General features: G+C 44.4%; 1 protein-coding gene across 1 annotated transcript in view; it reads right to left on the reverse strand.

Moving 5' to 3' along the window:
- The window catches only part of TRIM67 (tripartite motif containing 67), a 55503-nt gene that overhangs the window by 19113 nt on the left and 13700 nt on the right, over window positions 1–22690 (reverse strand). The window contains exons 2-5 of the mRNA XM_066611403.1: window positions 18008–18103; window positions 15666–15788; window positions 13696–13806; window positions 12391–12550 (exon numbers count right to left, since the gene is read on the reverse strand). Coding sequence (XP_066467500.1) covers window positions 12391–12550; window positions 13696–13806; window positions 15666–15788; window positions 18008–18103 — 490 coding nt within the window. The remainder of the gene's footprint in view (window positions 1–12390; window positions 12551–13695; window positions 13807–15665; window positions 15789–18007; window positions 18104–22690) is intronic.

Genomic DNA, 22690 nt, shown 5'->3' on the forward strand with positions numbered 1-22690 from the left:
CTGTGAGGCTACTTGGATCTGCACCAGGTCAATCACTGATACAGATTTGAGTAGCCTGAGTAGACAGAGCCTAGGAGAGGGGGGTAAAGGGGGTAATTTGCACCCGAGCCCAGGGTCAAAAAGAGGACCCAGGAGCCAATGGAGGGGGCTCAGAAATTTCCTGGAATATTGTATTTTCCTAACTACTCAGACTTATTGCCCGCATGGGATGCTACTACCACAAGCTTGTGGCTGCAGCTACTGGCAAGTCATATATACTGGGCCAAAGAATGCATACATGGCATTCCATAACATAGTGTCAAATCTGGGAAGAAATTGTCCTACAACAATAATTCCTTGACGTGGATCCGTTTACCAGAAGGAGTGTATAGAAGCTCAGGGATACAGCTGCGGGATCACAGCTGCTGCAGAAGCCTTTTGGTATGGCACTGGATGCTTTCCATTTGAGTGTGAGCCAAAATACAACGATGCTAATTTTTTTTTTTTTTGCAATGATTTCATATATTTAAAAGATTTTAAAAGAGAGACTTAGGAGAGTGTTTGGTTTTCCATATTACTGTATCAAGCTGCTGATACCCCATGGGCAGATAGACCTGGGCTCTGCATCGGGAAGTTCAGTAGACCTGGACTCCAAAGACTATTCCAGCTGTCACTATCCTCCGCCCTGTTTTGCCCTCCCCACCTTTGGGAAGGGGCCCAAAAGAAACTTTGTACCCCCGATAAAATTCCTCTCAGAAGCCCTGCGCGTAGAGCTTTCAGGGGCAGGAGGGGGGGATAGGATACGACGACAGCCTTTGCTGCTGTCCTACCCCCTTCCCAGGCCTGAACTGCCCCCTGGGGCACCCTACCGTCCCCCAGGCAGAAAGGCCACTGAGGCCACTTCAGTTGGCCTCATGGATGCACCAGCCCTGTTGGCCACCAGCAATCTGGTGGTTTGGTATGAGACACACATATACTCATATATATGAGACACACATATATATGAGACACACATATACTGCAGGGGTATATATTACAGCTAACAAACAAAATACTGTTAATTTTATTGTTAGAAGGCTAGTAAATAGAACTGCAGCAAATATCCAACAATCATAATACAAATATCAAATTTGTCCAACCGTTTCTTTATTTGTCCAATAAAGAAATCCTTCCCCTCTCCAGAATTCCTTACTAATGAGATTCAAAGAATGACAGAGAGGGCTATTATACCAATGCCAAGGCACGCGTATACATGTTGGCAGGGAAATCTGAATGTTGCCTGATCCTCATTTTCATCCTCTGTTGTCTAAAACGCTGTATAGCTAAGGGCAAGTATTGATTCCTCAGTGACTTCTCATGCAAGCTCAGTAAGGTTGAATAAGGAAACCTTCTTAAAGAGAAATATAGTTGAGAACGACTAAACAACCACTGACAATAAGATATCATGATTTTAAGCTTAAAAGGTTAGCTAGGTCTAGTGATCCCCATTTTGAAGAACAGCTCTGAGCAGCTAAAGCCAGAGCTGCACTCCCTTCCACTTCTCTCTTTAGCTTCCAGCATCCCATTGGCTGGCCAATTCTTCATTCCCACCCCGTAGCCATCTCATAGTCAGCAGAGACTCTCTGTGTACTTTTGTTGGCCTTGACTTACTTCCCTGAATCCATTATGTGAAATGTGCCCATTACTTTCCTCCCAGATGGGTACCAGCAAGAAGCAGGCAGCTAACATCCCCTTTGTATCACATCAAGCTGGCCTTTGGGCCTCATCTGGAAATTGGTGCAGTCATTTTCAGAAAGCAAAAAAAGTGAGAAGTTTTTTTTTCTTTTCTGAAGAACAGTGAAATCAGCAGACCATTATTTAGCAGTTGCCAGGGTAGGGTGCTAAGCTAGTTATGGCAGTGACATGCAGTGAGGTCCAAGGCTGGGAAGGCACAACATGTGGAGCTCAGTGACGTGATGATGTCATGCCACAAGGCATTCAAGCCACAGCGCCTGCATAATCGCAGTGGAGCCTACTGCAGCTCTAGTCTCTTGGAGAAACTCAGACAGTCTGGAGCTTGTGGTAGTGACAGTTTAGCCTCCCCTGTGATTGTACAGTGGGTGGAGAAACTGGGTGGAGCATGTGTGCAATCACCTCTTGCTGCCCCACGCTCTAGTCTCTCTGTATATGTGAGTCTGTTTTCATTGGAGGTATGTGAGGCCATACATGAGGCTGTTTTGATTGGAGCAGAACAGAATAGGGGAGGCTCTGCCTCACTACCTCCTCTGACCACATAACCCTGAGCTATGGCAGCAATAAATCTCTGCTCATTGCCCTGCTGTTATTTCATTCCACAAGACCATGTTACAAACCAGTGCCTGAGCAACTCAACTGATCCCATTTGTTGAGCCCCATCCCCCAAAGTCTACCAAAAGATCAGCTCACCTATACCAAGGAGCAAAATAGCAGGATCCTGGAACAGAAAAAGGGATGTGGCTACAATAAGAAACATGCCTGCCAGTTAAGTGAAATTATTTAACGTTTTCACATATGCTGTTCAGTACCCTGGAAAATTATGATTCTAGGATGGGATTTATTATTTTAAAAGAAAAAAAATATCCTTACAGCAAGCTGATACAGCAGGCTTGGAAGTGAGATGGGGACATATAACCCAACATAAATGTTGAAATGGACAGAAGCTGTCACCAGAGAGCAAGCATACCCTTAATGAAGAATTGCAGTGCTCTGCATAAGACATAAGACAACTGCAATAGTAGAAGCAGTACAATGCTGGAACAGCCAGGATGACATCCCAGAATCCTTATAGGCAGAGGAGGAATGAGACTGTCTTTGACATAAGAGGCTGATGGAGTAGTTATCTGATGAGGATACCTGCAGTTGTTTCAGAATAGGGCATAGCTGCCATGTCCTAAGTTGTGAGTTTGTGCATGCATGCGTGTGTTATACTGGTTGGACTAGGAGTGGAAATAGCTGAGTTCCAACCTCCATTCAGCCATGCAACTCACTGGGCAATGCACATGGGTGTAGAAGCTGGGTCTTCACGCAACGCGCATTCCAGTTTACAAACTGGCATCTTGGGTTAGTCACGTTTTCTGCCTCCCCCACCCCATGAGCGTTTGCAACATGGGGTAGGGGAGAGCTTTGTATGCTGCCCGGAGTTCCTTTGAGAAAGAACAGGGTAAAAATGTGGTAAATAAATGGCAAAAGACTAAGCATGTGTAGTCTGTGTACTCTGGTCCAACATTATCTGATCACTATAATGAGTAATGCAGCACTGTTAATGTCAAAGATTGGACAGCACAGTAAAGCATTTTGAAGTGGTCTAATTTCCTTTCTGCGTATCTTCATAAATGAACCTGACTGAAAGCAGCGCATTGCTTAGCATGGCAACTAGCCGCAGGAGGTGAGGGAGTCTCACCGCTCGGCTGCATTCATTATATGCCCTCCGAATAGAGGCTATCAAAACGATTAAAGTGTTTCCACACCAGCAGATGCCTTTGCAAATATGCACTCTAGGAAGCTTCATCAGGTGCATTTTAAATCTTAAATCCTCCTTGTATCCTTCATTTTTTTGGTGGCTGCTTAAACTGTTGATGCTGCAATTTACCATTGTTCTTGCAGTAGCTTCATTAATACAACCCATATAGGTCAAGATGCAATACCCGTTTGGGGAGTTGAGTTTTGCCCTTTAACTACTCATCTAAATTCAAGCGTTTTCCTCCAAGGATTTAGCTGTCAAATTAGCTGGCCTAATTGCCTTAGACTGAGCCTTCTGATTTCAGAATTTAGCCGACTGAAATCAAATGAACTTTGGTCTTTGCCGGAACAGGAATCATCATTTATGCACAATTGCTCGTGAAGATAAATAGCAAAGGCGGTTATCTGTGAACCATACAGTTCTCCCCCAGTTTTCTCTGATTCAGCAGAGAAAATAATTGCATCATTGGGCCTGTCTTCATTTTCATTTCATTCATTTTATTTCATTTTATTTTTATTTGTCATCTTTGTTCCTGTGCTGGGTACTTGTATTCTGCACTTTCATCATAATGACACTCTTGCAACAAGACTTTGTGCTTAGAAAACTATACTGTCTCTGAGGCCCCTATCTTACCCAACTTGCCAGTTCTGATGCAGCCATGCCAATGGCACCCTGCAGAAGCCTCCTCGAGGTAAGGGAACATTTGTTCCCTTATTTTGGGGCTGCATCGGTGCTGGATATTTGGATAGGATTGGGCCCTAAGTTAGTTTTGCCTCTGCTTCTAGAGACCAGTTACTCCTATATTCAAAGGCCTTGGGTCTCTCTCTCTCTCTCTCTCTCTCTCTCTCTCTCTTGGGACATTGAGGGACTCTGCAGAAGCACGCTTGGCCTCTGGGGAACCCAGTGCCTCGGGAACAAAGTGCCAGGTAAGGCACCGCGAGTTTAGCCTCCGTGCAAGTTCAGCAGCAGGGCGAGGAAGCCAGAGCCCCAGACACTGCCCTTCTCTCCCTTTGAGAAGAGGGCAGCAAATCAGTGAAGGGTTTTTAAGTACCCCTAAAAAAAACCGCAAAAAACTATGCAGTCAGACAGCCAGCAGCAGGGTGGGGGCTATCCAGTGATTTGCATCGGGGGCTCATGTATGACTATATGCCTCTGGGGTATAAGTCATGGGTGTGTCCTCAGTGCAAGGAGCTCCAGGGACTCAGGGAATTCGTCCACTCCCTTGAAGCCTTGGTGGTCAACCTGGAGAAGCAGAGGCAGGCAGAGAAGGACCATGGGGAGACTTCAGGGGATGATCAGGCTTTGTCCCAACCTCAGGTGTGCAGCTCCTCAGCTGCCTGGGTGGGAAGTCTTGGGGCTGGAGGACGACATCCTGGAGAGGAGGAAAACAGTCCCCTACGGGGGACCCCTTCTCCAGGGGACAGGCCCATATCCAAATGCACTCTGGATATTCCTCAGAGGAGGGGGGTCGGAGGCTTCTTGTAGTGGGGGATTTGATTATTAGAGGCATAGAGAGGGGGGGTTTGCGACGGATGTGAGGACCGCATGGCGACTTGCCTGCCTGGTGTGAAGGTTGCAGACATCACTTCTCGTCTAGGCAGGCTAGTAGACAGTGCTGGGGGAGAGGTAGCGGCTGTGGTGCATATTGGCACCAACTACATGGGCAAGTGTAGTGTGGAGGTCCTGGAGGCCAAATTTAGGCTGTTAGGTAGGAAGCTGAAAGCCAGGACCTCAAGGGTAGTGTTTTCGGTAGTGCTACCTGTTCCATGCGCAGGACCAGTGAGGCAGGTGGAGATCAGGGGTCTCAAAGCATGGATGAGACGGTGGTGTAGGGAGGAGGGGTTTAGATTCGTTAGGCACTGGGGAACGTTTTGGGACAAGCGGGGCCTGTACAAGAGGGATGGGCTCCACTTGAACCAGAATGGAACCAGACTGCTGGCGCATAACATTAAAAAGGTGGCAGAGCAGCTTTTAAACTGATCCCTGGGGGAAAGCCGACAGGAGCCAAGGGGCATCTGGTTCAGGACTCCTCATCCCTATGGGACGAGGATGGGAAGATTAGAGAACAATATCTTTACCTTGTTGTTCTCTAATCTAATCTTCTCCTACTCTAATCTAAGAGTAGGAGAAGAAATTGGGAATGGTAGCAGGGTGGGATGTGATAGACGGTTTGGCACAATGAGAGGATGCAGAGATAAAGGAGCTAATAAGCAGCCCATCCTGGGGCATTCCATGTACAAATGCTTTTATGCAAATACCCGAAGTCTCCGGGCAAAGATGGGAGAACTGGAATGTCTGGTGACAAGGGAAAACATTGACATAGTGGGCATAACGGAAACCTGGTGGAATGCAAAGAAACAGTGGGATAGCACAATCCCGGGCTATAAACTGTACAGGAGGCACAGGCAGGGGCATGTTGGAGGTGGGGTGGCCGTTTACGTTAAGGAAGGGATAGAATCCAGCAAAGTAGAGATCAAAGGCAGGTCAGACTCCACCATAGAATCTCTGTTGGTTAAATTACCAGGCCTGAGGAGTGATGTAATATTGGGGGCGTACTATCGTCCTCTAGACCAGAAACCGGAAGGGGACATTGAAATGAGGAAGCAGATCAGGGAGGTGACAAGGAGGGACAGGGTTGTAATCATGGGGGACTTCAATTATCCTCATATAGACTGGGTCAATTTGTGTTCAGGTCACGAAAAGGAGACCAGATTTCTTGACATGTTAAATGACTGCCTTAGAGCAGTTAGTCATGGAGCCCACGAGAGGACAGGTGACTCTGGATTTAATATTGTGCAGTACTCAGGACCTGGTTAGAGATGTAAATTTTACTGAGCCATTGGGGAACAGTGATCATGCTGTGATCAGTTTTGAAATGTACGTCGGGGGAAGAATACCGGGCAAATCTCTCACAAAAACCCTTGACTTCCGACAAGCTGACTTCCCTCAAATGAGGAGGCTGGTTAGAAGGAGGTTGAAAGGGAAGGTAAAAAGAGTCCAATCTCTCCAGAGTGCATGGAGGCTGCTTAAAATAACAGTAATAGAGGCCCAGCGGAAGTGTATACCGCAAAGGAAGAAGGGCTCCACTAAGTCCAGGAGGGTGACTGCATGGCTAACCAGCCAAGTTACAGAGGCCGTAAAGGACAAGGAAACTTCCTTCCATAAATGGAAGTCTTGCCCTAATGAGGAGAATAAAAAGGAACATAAATTGTAGCAAAAGAAATGTAAGAAGGTGATATGGGAGGCCAAGAGAGACTATGAGGAACACATGACCGGCAGCATTAAGGGGAATAACAAAAGCTTCTTCAAATATGTTAGAAGCAGGAAACCCGCCAGAGAAGCAGTTGGCCCTCTGGATGGTGAGGGAGGGAAGGGGGAAATAAAAGGAGACTTAGAGATGGCAGAGAAATTAAATGAGTTCTTTGCATCTGTCTTCACGGCAGAAGACCTCAGGCAAATACCGCTGCCCGAACAGCCCCTCCTGACCAAGGAATTAAGTCAGATAGAGGTTAAAAGAGAAGATGTTTCAGACCTCATTGATAAATTAAAGATCAATAAGTCACCGGGCCCTGATGGCATCCACCCAAGAGTAATTAAGGAATTGAAGAATGAAGTTGCTGATCTCTTGATTAAAATATGCAACTTGTCCCTCAAAACGGCCACGGTGTCAGAGGATTGGAGGATAGCAAATGTCACACCAATTTTTAAAAAGGGATGGAGGGGGGACTCGGGAAACTATAGGCCAGTCAGACTAACATCCATACTGGGTAAGATGGTGGAATGCCTCATCAAAGATAGAATCTCAAAACACATAGACGAACAAGCCTTGCTGAGAGAGAATCAGCATGGCTTCTGTAAGAGTAAGTCTTGCCTCACGAACCTTTTAAAATTCTTTGAAAAGGTCAACAGGCATGACTTTCAGAAGGCGTTCGACACGGTCCCTCACCAAAGGTTACTAAAAAAACTCCACAGTCAGGGAATTAGAGGTCAGGTCCTCTCATGGATTGAGAACTGGTTGAAGACCAGGAAACAGGGAGTGGGTGTCACTGGGCAATTTTCACAATGGTGAGAGGTGAAAAGCGGTGTGCCCCAAGGATCTGTTCTGGGAACAGTGCTTTTCAACCTCTTCATAAACAACCTGGAGACATGGTTGAGCAGTGAGGTGGCTAAGTTTGCAGATGACACCAAACTTTTCCAAGTGGTAAAGACCAGAAGTGATTGTGAGGAGCTCCAGAAGGATCTCTCCAAACTGGCAAAATGGGCAGCAAAATGGCAGACGTGTTTCAACGTAAGTAAGTGTAAAGTCATGCACATTGGGGCAAAAAATGAAAACTTCACATATAGGCTATTGGGTTCTGAGCTGTCTGTGACAGATCAGGAGAGGGATCTTGGGGTCGTGGTGGACAGCTCGATGAAAGTGTCAACCCAATGTGCGGCGGCTGTGAAGAAGACCAATTCTATGCTTGGGATCAAGCATTTTTAAACGAAGTTTATTTATTTATTACATATACAGGTAAGGAAAATCGGTTAGACTTAGGGCTGGGACTACACAGATTACACATGAGGGTATTGGCCATTGATTACAATATACATTAGTAAAAAAAAAAAGATAATGTCTAAAAATGAAATTATTAATCAATACAAAAATTATCATATTTGTTAATCTACTGATTAATAATTTAACTAGACAATCAATATTTTTTATCTAAAATTATCTATCCAATCATAAAAAGGCTTCAAATTTTTACTTATATGCTCTTCTTATCACTAAACTAATATTTAAAATATTTCTTATCTGATTCTTAGTTTCCAATATCGCATTTAAGAGGAATGTTTTCAGTTTAAATGGTAATACACACTTCAATATCTCTTGTAACAGTTTATATATCATTTTCCAATATTTCTTTACTTTTTCGCATATCCACCACATATAATATAAAATTCCCTCAATTCTTTACTTATCCAACATTTGTTTGATGACCCAGGGTACATTTTTACTATTTTCTCTGGAATTAAATACCATCTATAAATTATTTTATATAATTTCTCTTTTCAAGAATAACCCTTTTAGTTATCTTAATACCACTCTAATTTTCACAATATTTGTGTTCCAAGTTTTCATTTACATCTACTTTGACTTAATATAATTAATGGAATACTCTTCATTTCTAAAAAGAATTCGGTCCATTAATATCTACAAAAGGAAAAAAAAATCTATTTCTTGTTCAGTCATTTTCACTTTCTGTCTTAGTACTTCCTTTGTTCTCTGTCTTATTGGTGTTTTCCTTCTTGCTCCTCCCACTGCTCCTTCCACTTCTTCTTTTTCTTCTTAACTCTCTTAAATTTCTTAACCCCTCTCTTTTCTTCTTTCTTTTTCTTCATTCTGTTCTTTTTGGATTTAATCCAAAAATTCTTTCTCTTCTTGAAACGACGTGCTCTCTGAAAGTTCCCTCTTTTTTCTTCCTAAAAATTCTTAATTCTGATAATGATGGTTGCTTTTTCCATCTCCTGTCTCATTTCAAAAATCTCCACTTCTTTAGTTTCATCCAACATTTGAGCCATTCTTTTTTCTTGTCTGTTATTTGTAGTCTGTTCCTGCATGCTTGTCAGAGAGGAGTTTCTTTGCTTCATTTGTTCAGATAATTTTCTGACCTGTTGCTTCATTTCACTTCTGAAATCCCACAACAAATCCATTAATAAGGACTGGCTTTTACTAACATCATTTAAATTTTTAAATGCCATTCTTATAATATCAAATCAAGCCAATATACCTCTGGCTGTAAAAAACAGATAAAATGGTCCAACAATTAAAAAAAAACAACCAACTCTCATTATCTTGTTTCACCTTCTTGTAGGGCTAATTTCCAATTTTTATATCCAAAAAGTGTAAGTCAATATTCTACTTCTAGTCAATAACAATGTCAAATCAGTCAAACAATTAAAGAGTCGTCCAAGTCTTTATCTTTCATCCCTTCTTCCAAAAGGGGTGGATCAGTAATCCAGGTCAATAACACTGTCAAATTAGTATCCCTTTAAATGACCAGGCTTGAATCGAGCCTTCTTGCTAGGAAAGCGAAAGTAAAAGTTATTTCAGCCATTGAAGATTAGTTATTTATTTCTTTTCCATACATACCATTGAAAAGGGTGATCTTTTATCTTCTTATCTCTGTCCTTTTCTTGCAGTCACCCTTATTACGAAACAGAGAAAAATACTCCAGCAAGGGTTTCTTTAAATCCAGATTTGCTCATTTCCCCTCTGGGTGGCTACCAGCCAACGTAAATAATCTTAAAGTTATCTTTTCCTCCTTCCAACCTCTTGATTGCAGTTCTTTTTATAGCCTTTTAATGAGCTGGTTACTCACAATTTAAAGCTTTTTTCACTGTCATGTTGTTGTATCTAGGCCGTGGGGGGGGGGGAGTCCTCAGCTGTCCGAAAAGTCTCTGAAGATGGCGTCCGGGATACAATGTGATTCAGCACAGAGCAAACGGGGAAAAAATCTCTGAAGTTGCCATTTCAAGAGACTCCTCCGTTCAAGCTCTCAGCCTTCGTTCCTTCTTCTTGGCAACGAAGAGTACCTCATTGTAGAGGCACTTGAAAAACACATCTATTTAGCAGTCCCCCCAGGAGCCCTCCAAGGTTCCCTGCTACTTCACTGAGTGTTAACTCCGCCCGCCCCCAAAATGGCAGATGTGTTTCAATGTAAGTGTAAAGTCATGCACATTGGGGCAAAAAGTAAACACTTCACATATAGGCTGATGGGTTCTGGCTGTATGTGACAGGTCAGGAGAGAGATCTTGGGGTGATGGTGAACAACTCGATGAAAGTGCTGACCCAATGTGTAGCGGTAGTAAAGAAGGTCAATTCTATGCTTGGGATCAGTAGAAAAGGTATTGAGAACAAAGCAGCTAATATTATAATGCCGTTGTACAAATCGATGGTAAGGCCACACTTGGAGTATCACATCCAGTTCTGGTCGCCACATCTCAAAAAAGATATAGTGGAAATAGAAAAGGTGCAAAAGAGAGCGACTAAGATGATTACTGGGCTGGAGCACCTTCCTTATGAGGAAAGGCTATGGCGTTTGGGCCTCTTCAGCCTAGAAAAGAGACGCCTGAGGGGGGACATGATTGAGACATACAAAATTATGCATGGGAAGGATAAAGTGGATAGAGAGATGCTCTTTACACTCTCACATAACACCAGAACCAGGGGACACTCAGCATGTGGTCAGTCTGTGGAACTCCTTGCCGCAGGATGTGGTGATGTCATCTGGCTTGGATGCCTTTAAAAGGGGATTGGACCAGTTTCTGGAGGAAAAATCCATTATGGGTTACAAGCCATAATGTGTATGTGTGACCTCCTGATTTTAGAAATGGGCTATGTCAGAATGCCAATGCAAGGGAGGGCATCAGGATGCAGGTCTCTTGTTATCTGGTATGCTCCGTGGGGCATTTGGTGGACCGTTGTGAGATATAGGAAGCTGGACTAGATGGGCCTATGGCCTGATCCAGTGGGGCTGTTCTTATGTTCTCTCTCTCTCTCTCTCTCTCTCTCTCTCTCTCTCTCTCTCACTCACTCACTCACTCACTCTCACACACACACAAACGTTTTATACAGATTGCCCTAGTTACCATGCCCACATAAAACCCCCTTCCTTTTCTCATTTCATAAAAGAACTAACATGAAATTCTGAAGAAAAACACACACCCTTCAACAAAATTTTGAATTCAGCACTTCAAAATCATAGTGTGCTACTTGATTATTTTTTTGGCAGGGTAAATAGCAAATGCTGGAAGCAGTAAACTATCAACAACTGTTAGAATTTCAACAAGAGCTGTCAAATAATGACTACTGTTGCATGTCAGCTATAAAATTGTGCCAACAACCAAATGCTATATCATATCCACCATATTACCACTGAAAAGTGAATACTATCAATCATCAACATAGTAAATGTTAATATTAGCACAACTGTCAAAACTGCCAAATACCAATTATTGTTGCATGTTGCAAGTATCAAATATGCTAATACTAATTTCATCTCAAATACAAAAGTCAGAGGCTGTCATATTTAAACTGCTGACATAAAAATGAAATGTTTAAAATATTTTTTAAACAGTATATTAGAGAATATACAATCCCAAAATGCACACAGGAGAATTTTGGAGAAGACATTCATTTGGGCAGTACAACTTCAGGCTGCAGGTGGGGAGGTCACATGAATGAATGCCCCTCCATATAAAACAGTCCCCATACATTAATACATATATACCAGGGAGAAGGCTTCCTAAGCCATGAGATCTGGTTTTCTATCGGGAGCAATTTGTGTGTGTGGGAGTGTTCATTCATTCATTCATTCAATCTACCTGCACTATAAAGTATTAAGAGTCTAGACAGCTTTACCATCTCATATAGGTTAAAACTTCTCTTACTATGTTAACGTTAAAGACCTTTTGCCCATGAGCTTCAAGAATTTAACCAGGGCACTCAGTCCATTGCACTTCTCCACTCCTGTAATGATCAAGAAGCTCCACCCCCTCCAAAGACGAGTATGAATAAACAGGAGTTTCTGAATGGAGAATTGATTTCCCTTACTGCTAGCACTGCAGATCTGCTGTGCTCTAAAATAGAGCAAAACTATTTTTAAGGTTGCGGCTACATTGGCAAACATCTCCATTTTAGAAAAGAACAGATGGCACCAGTCTGGTGTAGTTTTTCTTCTCAGATGTCTCCCACTATCTAATGATACTGCCTAAGTTTTTGGGGGTCATGGGAGAAGAAGCATTTCTCAACACAGAAATGGTAGCTCATATCTGGAAAAGAGATTCCCTGTCCTTCCTCGTGTCTGCCTCGCCATTACCACCACTGTTTGAAATCTTAGTGCAAAAGAAACACAGGAAAGACAAAAAACAAGCAGTCTACAAAAGCTCACCCCTACATTTCATCTGAATGAAGTCCAGCTGGTGAATAGACTGCAGCAATGGGTCGCTATCCAAAGTCAGGTCAAATTCTGCAGATACTTTTGGTTCCAGAGCTCCTTTAACCCACTGCTCTTGAGACACTTGAACACGTTTGATTAAAGCATCTGAAATCTGAAAGGGGAGCATTTGGTCTTCAAAAGCACAAGGCAAAGACACAGAATAATAAGAGAAAAGGGACTTCGACTGCAAGGGATGGTGGCTGCAGGTACTCTAGGGGCCAAGACAACCTGCAGTTGGAACCCACTTCTGGTTTTGGAAACACCACGCTCCAGAGCTCCAACCACAAACCAGAAATGGGTTCTGACTGCAGATTGGAGCCCACTGCAACTGAGGGGAGGCTGGCAGAGGGGGCTGCAAGCCTCCCAGACCCTCTGGGAATTTCCAGACCCTCTGGGAGGCTACACAGTCCGCCCAGGTATGTTGAAATGTGCCGGGGTGCGCGCAGCACCATGATTGCTGTGGCGCCATCGGGACATCTCCCCATTCCAGTCCCCACCCTGTCAAGACTTATCAGTGCTTCTCAGACTTCCTGAGAGTTTGAGAACCACTGTACTAGAGCTCTACTTTGGCTCTACCACCAAAGTAAGGAAATTCCAGATGTTACTTGCTGCGTCTGCCAGTAAAAGCCAACTGTGACGCGCGTCCCAATTCCATAATCTGTTCTTCACTCAGATGCTCTTATCTGATTTTGTACAGAATTTGCACAGAATTCCTTGCCCTTGCTTCATTCATTTCACCAGAGGCAGCAGCTGTGCATGCACTTTTTTAATGAACATAATTGATCCACTTCCTCTTGTGATGATGTTCAATTCTATAACCAACTAGCCTAGAGTTAAAATCTGTGTGGTCTGGGTTTTTTTTTTTGGGGGGGGGGGGGGTTGTCAGTCCCTTTTGGAGACTGTGTACATGCTGCAGACTCTGAAATGGGGCCCATAAGGCCTTGGCAAGCGGAGACTGTGATCCTCATCAATGCGGTTTTCAGAACAGATTAATTTCAGTCATCCAGAAGACAACTCTTAATTAAGCCTATGTAAATACATCACTCAAGGGAGCTCATCTATCTCTAGTTTCCACTGTTAAAATGGATGGATAGCCTATGTATGAAGGCATGAGGCTTGCGTGCTCATCACGTATGTGAGGCTCTGGATTAAGGTCACCAAATAGATCACTCTAGGAATATAATCTATTGCTCATTTGCCACATATTGCTCATTTGCTCAGACTGCTCATTTGCCACAAAATTAGAAGCAAACATACCTGCAAAAACCCAGAAGGATCATTCTCTTTGATTACTTCAAGGCAATACTCCATAAGCCCTGTAGACTGCCGTAGTTTCAGAGTACAGTGATTTATCTGGTCCCACACAACCTGGGGAAAGAAAAACTCTATGCGTAGTAAATAATCCTCCCTGCTTTCACTGAATTAAGTATATTATTTCAGAAGCCACAGCAGAGAAGAGAAGGACAGTTCCTTGGAGCGGTATCTGCTCCAGCAGCCATACGGCCACTGCCCCTCTGCATCAGCACCATTTATTTGCTCCGGGTTGTAAACACTGATAATTAGTTCGCCAAAATGTCATACATGGGCAAACCTCAATTTGCAGAGGAGATTAAATCTTCAGGACCTATTTCTTTTCACGGCTGAATAACTTCGACCCGAATGGGTGCTGAATCCGTTGACTTCAGGAGCACTGAATTTCAAGCCTTTAATGAAAGTCACTAAATGCCAGTGCATTCCTCTGATGATGAGCACTGCAACATGAAGAACTCCAAATCAGACCTGAGCACTGCTTATGTGCGGGAATCCTGGCATCATGCTGTTGGTGCTGGATAATGTGAACTCATGCCCAAGTAAGGGACAATCTATTCAGGCAGTGTTAAAATAAAAATGGAGGCATCTCAGCTGGCTACAGTTGGAAAGAGAGTTCAGGATAGAACTGGACTTCTGCTCTTAGATACTCCCCCATTTTTAAAACAAATCTCACCTTTGAAAGCAGGAAGAGTGGAACTGGCAAAGAGGGGAAAGACAAGATAAGGAAAGGATTTGCCAACCAGATTACTTTCATGATAGGATCTTCATTCTCACACATGGTTGCCACTGAACTGCTGTCATAGCTGATCTCCTTTGCTAGGTGGAGCAGGCCACCTTAGCAGGTGAGGCTCCCATTACATGAATGAGAAATTAGCAGGACCAGCCCAACTACCACCACTCCCCCATTCCTGAGATGGCAGATAAAGGCACCTTTCCCCATCCCGCCTCTGCAACCCTCTCTCTCAAGTCCTTCGGCAGGGAAGTGAGCCACTCTCCCCCCCACTTCATCTCTGTGTCAAACAAAACACACTGCTCACCCCTATGGCATATGCCCCTTCTCTTCCTCTTATATCATCCAGCTGCACATTAGTGTCACTGCTGCTCCTGCTCCTTGGCTTTTCAAGAGATAAAGGGCAGGGAATAGAGTGAAAGGGCGTGTGGAAGAGAGTAAAGTAAAGTGGTTACAGCAGGAACACTCTACCCTGCCACTAGATTCGGCTGCACACTTCTTTCCTATTTGACAGTTCTCTTCTGCCTTTTGAAAAGCCAGGGGGCAGGTTAAAGAGGGCACCAGGGCACCAGGGCAGAGGTATGGAGAGATAACCTATGGAAGCAGGTATGGGGCTATGGAGGACTTGTGGGTGGAATTTGGAACGTGACTGCACTTTTGGGGGGAATGCAGCTGCCACAGATTTTTTTTTTAACTGGATCTGTGCCTCTTTTTTGAGCTCTTATTCATTAAATCAAGGCAGACACACAAATTAAAAGACAATCACCACAACCACCCCCCTCCCAAAACCTTTAGTGGAGCAAAGCAGTGCTCTGTGTGGGGCAGTGTATCCACTGGATCTAGTAGTAGTAATCATGCAGTGGCCTTTTAGGATTTAGCCAGTTATTTTCAGTAGGAATTCCCCCCCCCAACTCCCGCTAGGGAGTGAACATAAAGAGATAGCATCACTTCGAGACAAACATTTAGAAGTCTCTAGTTACTCCCGGCTCATACGTTATTTTTCAGTGGGGCAAAGGGCAGGGCCCTCTTCCAGCATTGCCTCCCCAAAGTTCTATGCAAGGTGCAATTAGATGTTACAAAGGAAAGAGAGGGGCTCCAGTCCCTTACTAAGCTCAGGCAGGGTTGAGGCAGTACTCAGTGGAGAAAAGGGTACTGCTGATGGATATTGAATGAGGCTTTCACTCACCTTCAGCTTGTGCTCACGCTCTTTGGTCACTTTTGTGAGCAGTTTGGCCTTCTGACGAGTCAATGCGTCCACTAAGGCATCACACTGAGCCACCAGACAGGCTTCGTAGTCCAAGCCGTTTTCCTGGAAGACACAAAAAGCCACGTTCGCTTCTGCAGAAGAAGAACCAGGTTTCCTTGATGTATTAACATTTCATTTCCAAATGAAATTTCGTACGGCTTTGCCAAGTCATGCCGCTCATACAATTTGTTTACAAGTGATGGCATTCACTGCTTGCTGTAACATGGCTGCAGCGGGTGCTGTCATGATAATTATGCCAGAAGATTGACATACTGTAAACCGATAGCATTCTTTCCACTTCAGGGGAAATGTATTATAAAGATATAAGGAATTTTTGCTCCCATTAGGAATCTTTTCTTTGCAAATCCCACTGATATGAAGGGGAGCTCCATAAGAACACAGCTGTGATTATGACCAACTCCTCTTCTTTCAGTGGGGCTTGCATAGGAGATGTTTGTAGTGGGTTAGACTCACTGCCCTCAAATTTGCTTCCATATGCCCCACTACAATCTGAAAACAATTTGCAATTGCAGTTTACGTCCAGAAGATTTCAGTTTTATTTGACTCATTTGTATTTCTTTATTTAGCACTGTTAATCCCACCTCTCTGCTCCCAAAGGGGCCCTTAGAATGGCTTACCATAAGGGAGCATCAGCACAGGAATCAAGAAAACATTTTTTTTTTAAAAATCAATAAGTAAAACATAATTATTTATCAAGATTATTCTAATTTATCAAAAATAAATGTAAATATTTTTAGGTACAGTGCCATGTCTATTGCTCCAAGTCAGTTTTCCACTGTAACAAAATGACTGCCAATGGCGCTCACATCACTCCATCAGTGGCCATTTTGCACATGCTGCCACAAATGTCACAGGCTCATCACCAGAGCCTTACATGCCTGCTGCAGCTGGTAAGGGTGGGTGAGGGTGGGCAAGGATCAGGGCCTCAAGGGGGCATTTCATGGGCACGTATCAGTGGAACCTTTCCCACTCAACACCCCACCTCAAGTATGCTTCGAGGTAATATATATATATTACTTACCTCTACACTTGCATGGTTGTCATCTGCCAACAGGATGCAGCAGAACCAATACTAGTGCTGATGCACTTTGTGAACATTTAGTTAGGATTGGGCCCTTGGAATGTTTATTCAAAAGGAGGTCCTACTGAATTCATAGTTAAGGATAGGTGACTAGATCTCTTCTTCCGAGATTTCACTTCCTAGAAAGTCTGCAGATGATTATGGTCTAAAAACCGATTTTTTTTTATGTTGCACTCAATTCCATTAGGGCTTGATTTTCCAAAAGGACAAGCATGGTAATGCATTCTGTCAAAACATTTAGGCCGCATCGCTAGCACAGAGCTGGGCATTGTGCTGGCTTGTGGCTTTTAGCATTTGCTCACAGTTAAGGACATAATTGAAATCAGACTAAGCTATGCTTACAATAGAGTCCTATATGTGCCTAGCCTGCAGTGAACCTCAACCAGGTCAATGGAACAAACAAAGAAATGTATACAGGATTGCAGCCTAATTTCATTGAATGTAATGAGTCTTACTGTTACCACACAATCCTATGTGCATCTTCTCAGAATTACATCTCATTGCCTTTGATAGGAATTATTCCCAGGAATAAACCCTAGGCTGCCACCCTATTAACACTTACCTGGGAGTAAGTCCCATTGAAGTCAATAAAACTTACGTTTGAGTAGACATGTATAGTGCTGCTAGTCTACCAGTTTACAGCCCAATCCTAACTCTCCGTGCAACGATACAGTGGCACCAGTGTGGCACCTGCTGTATCCTGCAGGGGAGTCTTGGCCTCCAGAGGTCTCCTCAGGCAAGGAAACATTTGTTCCCTTGCCCCAGGGAAGCTCCTGCCAGGCCACTGGGTCTACTAAGACCTGCACCAGCTCCATAGCTGGCCGATGAAAGTAAACCGAGGCCAGGAATTTGGCGATCACCACTACCACTGATCCCGCTCTCTTCCCAGTCCCAATCTGCCCTCCTTCCTGCCCCCATTGCCACCCCATTCCGCCCCCCCACCTCCCCCCCCCCACTCACTACTTGTACTTATTGGGGCTAGTGGGTTTCTAGAGTCTGCTAACATGTGTAACTGGGCACTCACTCAAGTAGCAGCCAGCCTGCAGTGCTGCCTTTTGTGACCGCTGGATAGCATCATACGGGACCAATAGGATTGGCCCATTAGTCATGGTTGCTCTGTGCTTAATAACTTAATGCATAATAAGTGTGCTTAAAACAGCTAGAATCCCCTAATTATTACCTGTATTTGCTGTAATATGTTTTTCAGTTGAACCAGAAATTCTTTTGCTTCCTTTGCTTTATCGGAAATGCCATTTAAAGCCTGAGACAGTTGTGCCTGAAAGAAATAAGTCCAGTGAAACAACATGTGAAATAAGCAATTATTATTTCTTACAATTAATGTTCTTAAAATACTTACTTTCTATTCCAAGCATTCTGATGCTTGCCAAAAGTGGGGTTTTTACTTAGGAAAACAAAAGATATGTCCAAATGGTGGGCAAGTGAGATGTCACATGCAGACAGACTGGCTTTTGTGGCTCTTTTTATTCAGGTTCTTTGGCTCCAGCCAGGGCTGAGAGCAAGTTGTGGAGGACCTGTGCCGAACATGGTGTTCTGGCACATGCAGAGATGAACCTTCCTTTCTCATCCTGAGCAGTTTGAACTTTCCCATCTCGGGGCTGCTGGGACACTGGGAAAAGAGCAGCCAAAATACTCCCTTTCAACCTTTCCAGGTGATTGAGAAAGTAAAGGTGACTGATCTTTCTGCATGCTATTGCTCAGCGCCATTGGGATGATGAGGGAAAAGTGTTCAGGACAGTAGCATAGCTGAGGGGGGGAATGGTAAATACTACAGGTGCCATAAGAACCCATGTAAGCGGCCCCCTCCCACTTGCCGAGGGAGCCATCCTGAGCAGTGACATGAACATGCAGGAGATACCATTTGGTTCTGCAAGTACCTATGTGTTGCTGTTGTTGCCCAGAATGGCTCCGACGGTGAGTAGGAGCCTGCTTACACAGCTGCTCACACAGCGACCACAGTACTTACTGTTTTGCTTCCCCTAGCTATGTTACTGGCACAGAGGCAGCAGCTGCCCAGAGGAATAATGACAGAGAGATTAACTCTGTAGTCATCTCTCGCCACCCTCCCTCCAGCAAATTGACTTCCTCAGAGGCATCTGCCTCACCACAGGGACTTCTGATGGACAGGGCAAACAAGGCAGCCAAGGAAACCAATTCCTGCCAGCAGCCAGGGCTTCATGGTTTGACTGGAGGGTCCCTGTGAGTCTGTAGACCCTCAGTCGCTGCCCAACCTGGCCAGCCCCTGACACTGTCCCTGGCTTGAGCAGTCATATGGAGCAGTCTCTGCGTGCTTTAGTCAGAGCTATTCTTTTGCCCTTTTCCTTTCAAGACTGTAGCACATAGGAATAGCAACCTATTATTATAACTTATTCTCTCAATGGAAAAGCAGTGCCTCAAATTTCAGCTGTAAATGTTAGGGCCAAAGTACTCATTAGTTGCAAATGTATGTAACTGCAGTCTGACAGATGATTTCGTAATCCTGAAAAGTCACCTTTCACGTTTGTGAAAGAGTGCATGGAATAGAGGAGAACATTTCATAGGCATTTGATACCCTGTGGGAGAAAAGATTGCTGGGGATGGGTGAGATTTGATTTGGAGTGGTGAAACAAGGACTGGGAAAAGGAGGTTAAGCACCACTCCCCCCCCCCCCCGCTTCTTGACTTCTGAAACAGCTTTCAAAGCCTTAAAAAAAAAAAAAAGACTGTCAGACTATGGATGCAATCCTAACCCCTTATGTCAGTGCTTTCCAGCAGTGACATAAGGGCAATGCAGCTCTAAGGTAAGGGTACAAACATTTGCTTACTTTGAGGAGGCCTCTGTGAGTGACACCCAACTGCAGGATGCAGCACATGTCCCATTGGCACCGCTATGCCAGTGCTGGAAAGCACTGACATAAGGGGTTAGGATTGCACTCTATGTTACATACCATTACATGTAATGTAGGTTGGCCCTAAAAGGGGTCTGTAATCAGTTTATGATGTGCAGGGGCTATATCAGCCTTGATTTTCTAAGCAACCACATTAATTGGACGATATTGCAACATTGGACTAAATGCCTCTCCTTTCAGACCACTGTCGTTTGCACCAATTCATAAATAGCTGTTTTTTTCATATAATTAAGAACTTTGTTATCAAAATAAGTCTAAAAACACTCCAACGAAAAGGGAATAAAGATATAACGGCATTAGGTCACAACACTTAACATCCACAATTCATGACATGACATTGCATTTTGAGTAGTGAGTTTTTGTTCACAAAAAGTTGCAACCATTTTTTCCCCATCTCTGTCAGAAAGAGGGCCAAACCATATTCTTCCTGCCCAACAGCAGCTGATGAAAGAAATAATCTGTTGGTCTAGGAGGAAAGGCATGCCACATTAACCTGGACACCACTCCCTTCAGTGGATGAGGTTAGGGTTAGGGTCATCTAATCTATTAGGTTGGGTTGGAGCAGGTTTCAGACTAGTGCCTCTGCCCAGACTGTGTCATTGTAAATAAAATAAATATATCTTTGAAAAAAAGAATCTGCCTCTTCTTTCAAGTCCCCCTTCTAGAGATGTAGGTGCGTTACTGCACACTGCATCATCCCTTTTGCCAGCCTGTTTTTGATACCATCAGTTTTCTGAAACTTTGGAGACTATCTACTATCAGATAAATCTTCCTGTATCTTGACAGGCAGGCATAAAAGAAAACATTGAACTAGCTAGCCACACCCTTGCAAATCATCATCCCCTGCTGTCCACAAGTTTTCACACCACTGGCTTTTTTTGGAAGCTAACTTATTATACTGCAAAACTCACTGACTAAAGCAATTAGTAATTCCCTGTTGTGGTGGCCCCCCCCCCCGAGATTTTTCTTCACCACTTGCACCTGGTTCTGTCAGTAGCCTAGCATGCAAGGATGGGTTCCTCATTGATTTTTCAAATAAGCATTAATCTTACTATCCTTTTCAGATAAGAGTCCTTTGTTTATTCTGCATGTAATAGTGACAGCAGATTAATACTGATTTCCCTCATTAGATCTGATTGCTGACCACAGTTGAAAGAGCTTACACTGCACACTGCTGGGAATGCAGGGCTTGAGGAGTATTGAGGCTTGCTTTCTCAGAGTTTTAGGCACAGGAGGGCTGGTTATACATACAAGCAAGTTGGCTTCTTCAACCTCACCCATCCCCACATACACACAGGGCCGTCCTTAGGTCAGTTTGACCAATTTGGCCAAATTGTGCTTGGAGGGCCCCCACACTGGGGCAGCGAAAGGAGTACCCACAGCCACAGCTGGCACCTCATTCTGTAACTGATGCTCCAGCATAGATGTTTCTATGCCCAGGTGTTGCACACCTGGAAGAGCACAGTGAGTGGAGTATTGCCCCTGAGCGGCCCTGCCTCCTGACCAACCCTAGATCCAACTGGTTTGCAACCCCCCCCCCCAAAGCAATTTGTGATGATGCCACTTCCAGGTGTATCACTGTTACTGCTCATCCTGGTGAGCAGGGAGGCCACATGGGGGTGGGAGCCCCCTCAAAAATGTTTTGCATTGGGTCCCACAGCTCCTAAGGCTGGCCCTGCATATATACACAAACAATTCCTCACCTCAGACCATAAGCTTTTGCTTACTAGAACAGGCCAAGGACTGACCGATACTGATTCATAGTATGCTAGTGGAGTAGTAACAGTCACCCCTGCAATAGCAGCATTTGTAAGTTTAAATCACTAGAGATTTGGTAGCTTCAGTCAAAATGAGTCTCACTCAATATTCTGGGTATTGAAAGAAAACCCTTTTTGCTGCTTTAGGATCCACAAGTTTCAAAAAATGACAAGGATGGAAACAACAGGCAGCCCAAGCCTAACCTGCCCTGGAACAGGCAGGCCACAAACCACAGTGTATCCAGCACAGGTTAGGACACAGCTGGAGGCCACCTCAGGGTAATTTTCCCCCTTACCCTGCGTCAAGCCCCAGTCACTCCTATGGAGCTACTCAGATCTGCACCAGCTGTTTAGCTGGTACAAATTCAAGCAGCCAGTGTAAGTCTGCCTGGGCCAGAAGTGCGGGTTAGGATGTGGTCTGCACTGCAGTGGCTCATCTCAGCCCCTCCTGGGCCCAATCCAATTCCCATTCCACCCACTGCCCAAAAATGCCCCCACCCCATCCCAGAACGTCCCCCTGCCATCCTCTCCCAACCCCTGTGCTGCCTGGCGCAAACATACCTTGTCGGGCCAGCTCAGGGCCTCTGCGCAGGCCCAGCTGGTCCTGAGATTGCACAAACATGCCTCATGGCATGTCTGCAACACTCTGGTGCTGGTGCAGGGAGCCTGCGACTGCTCAAACCATTCTTTGGATTGGGCTGTAAAGCTGATCTAGTCCCAGTGATCCTTAAACTTTGTTTCACTGAAAAACACTATTCTGGTTTGATTTGTGAACCACAGCATTTTCTTACCTTATACCCTGCCAAGAATGCTGTGCAGTACAATCTTTTCTTGTGCAGGAACAGGCAAGCCAGGAGGCCTATCCAATCCTATCCAACTTTCTAGCAGTGGTGCAACCACAATGCAGCCCCGAGGTAAGGGAACAAATGTTCTCATACCTTGAGGAGGGTATGAGGGTATGTACTTCCAATGTAAGTAAGAAGTGTAAAGTCATGCACATTGGGGCAAAAAATCAAAACTTCACATATAGGCTGATGTGAGCTGGGTTCTGAGCTGTCTGTGACAGATCAGGAGAGAGATCTTGCCGTGGTGGTGGACAGGTCGATGAAACAGTCGACCCAATGTGCGGCGGCAGTGAAGAGGGTTAATTTTATGCTTGGGATCATTAGAAAAGGTATTGAGAACAAAACGGCTAATATTA

Source organism: Tiliqua scincoides, chromosome 1, assembly GCF_035046505.1.
Source record: "Tiliqua scincoides isolate rTilSci1 chromosome 1, rTilSci1.hap2, whole genome shotgun sequence".
Lineage (NCBI taxonomy): Eukaryota > Metazoa > Chordata > Lepidosauria > Squamata > Scincidae > Tiliqua > Tiliqua scincoides.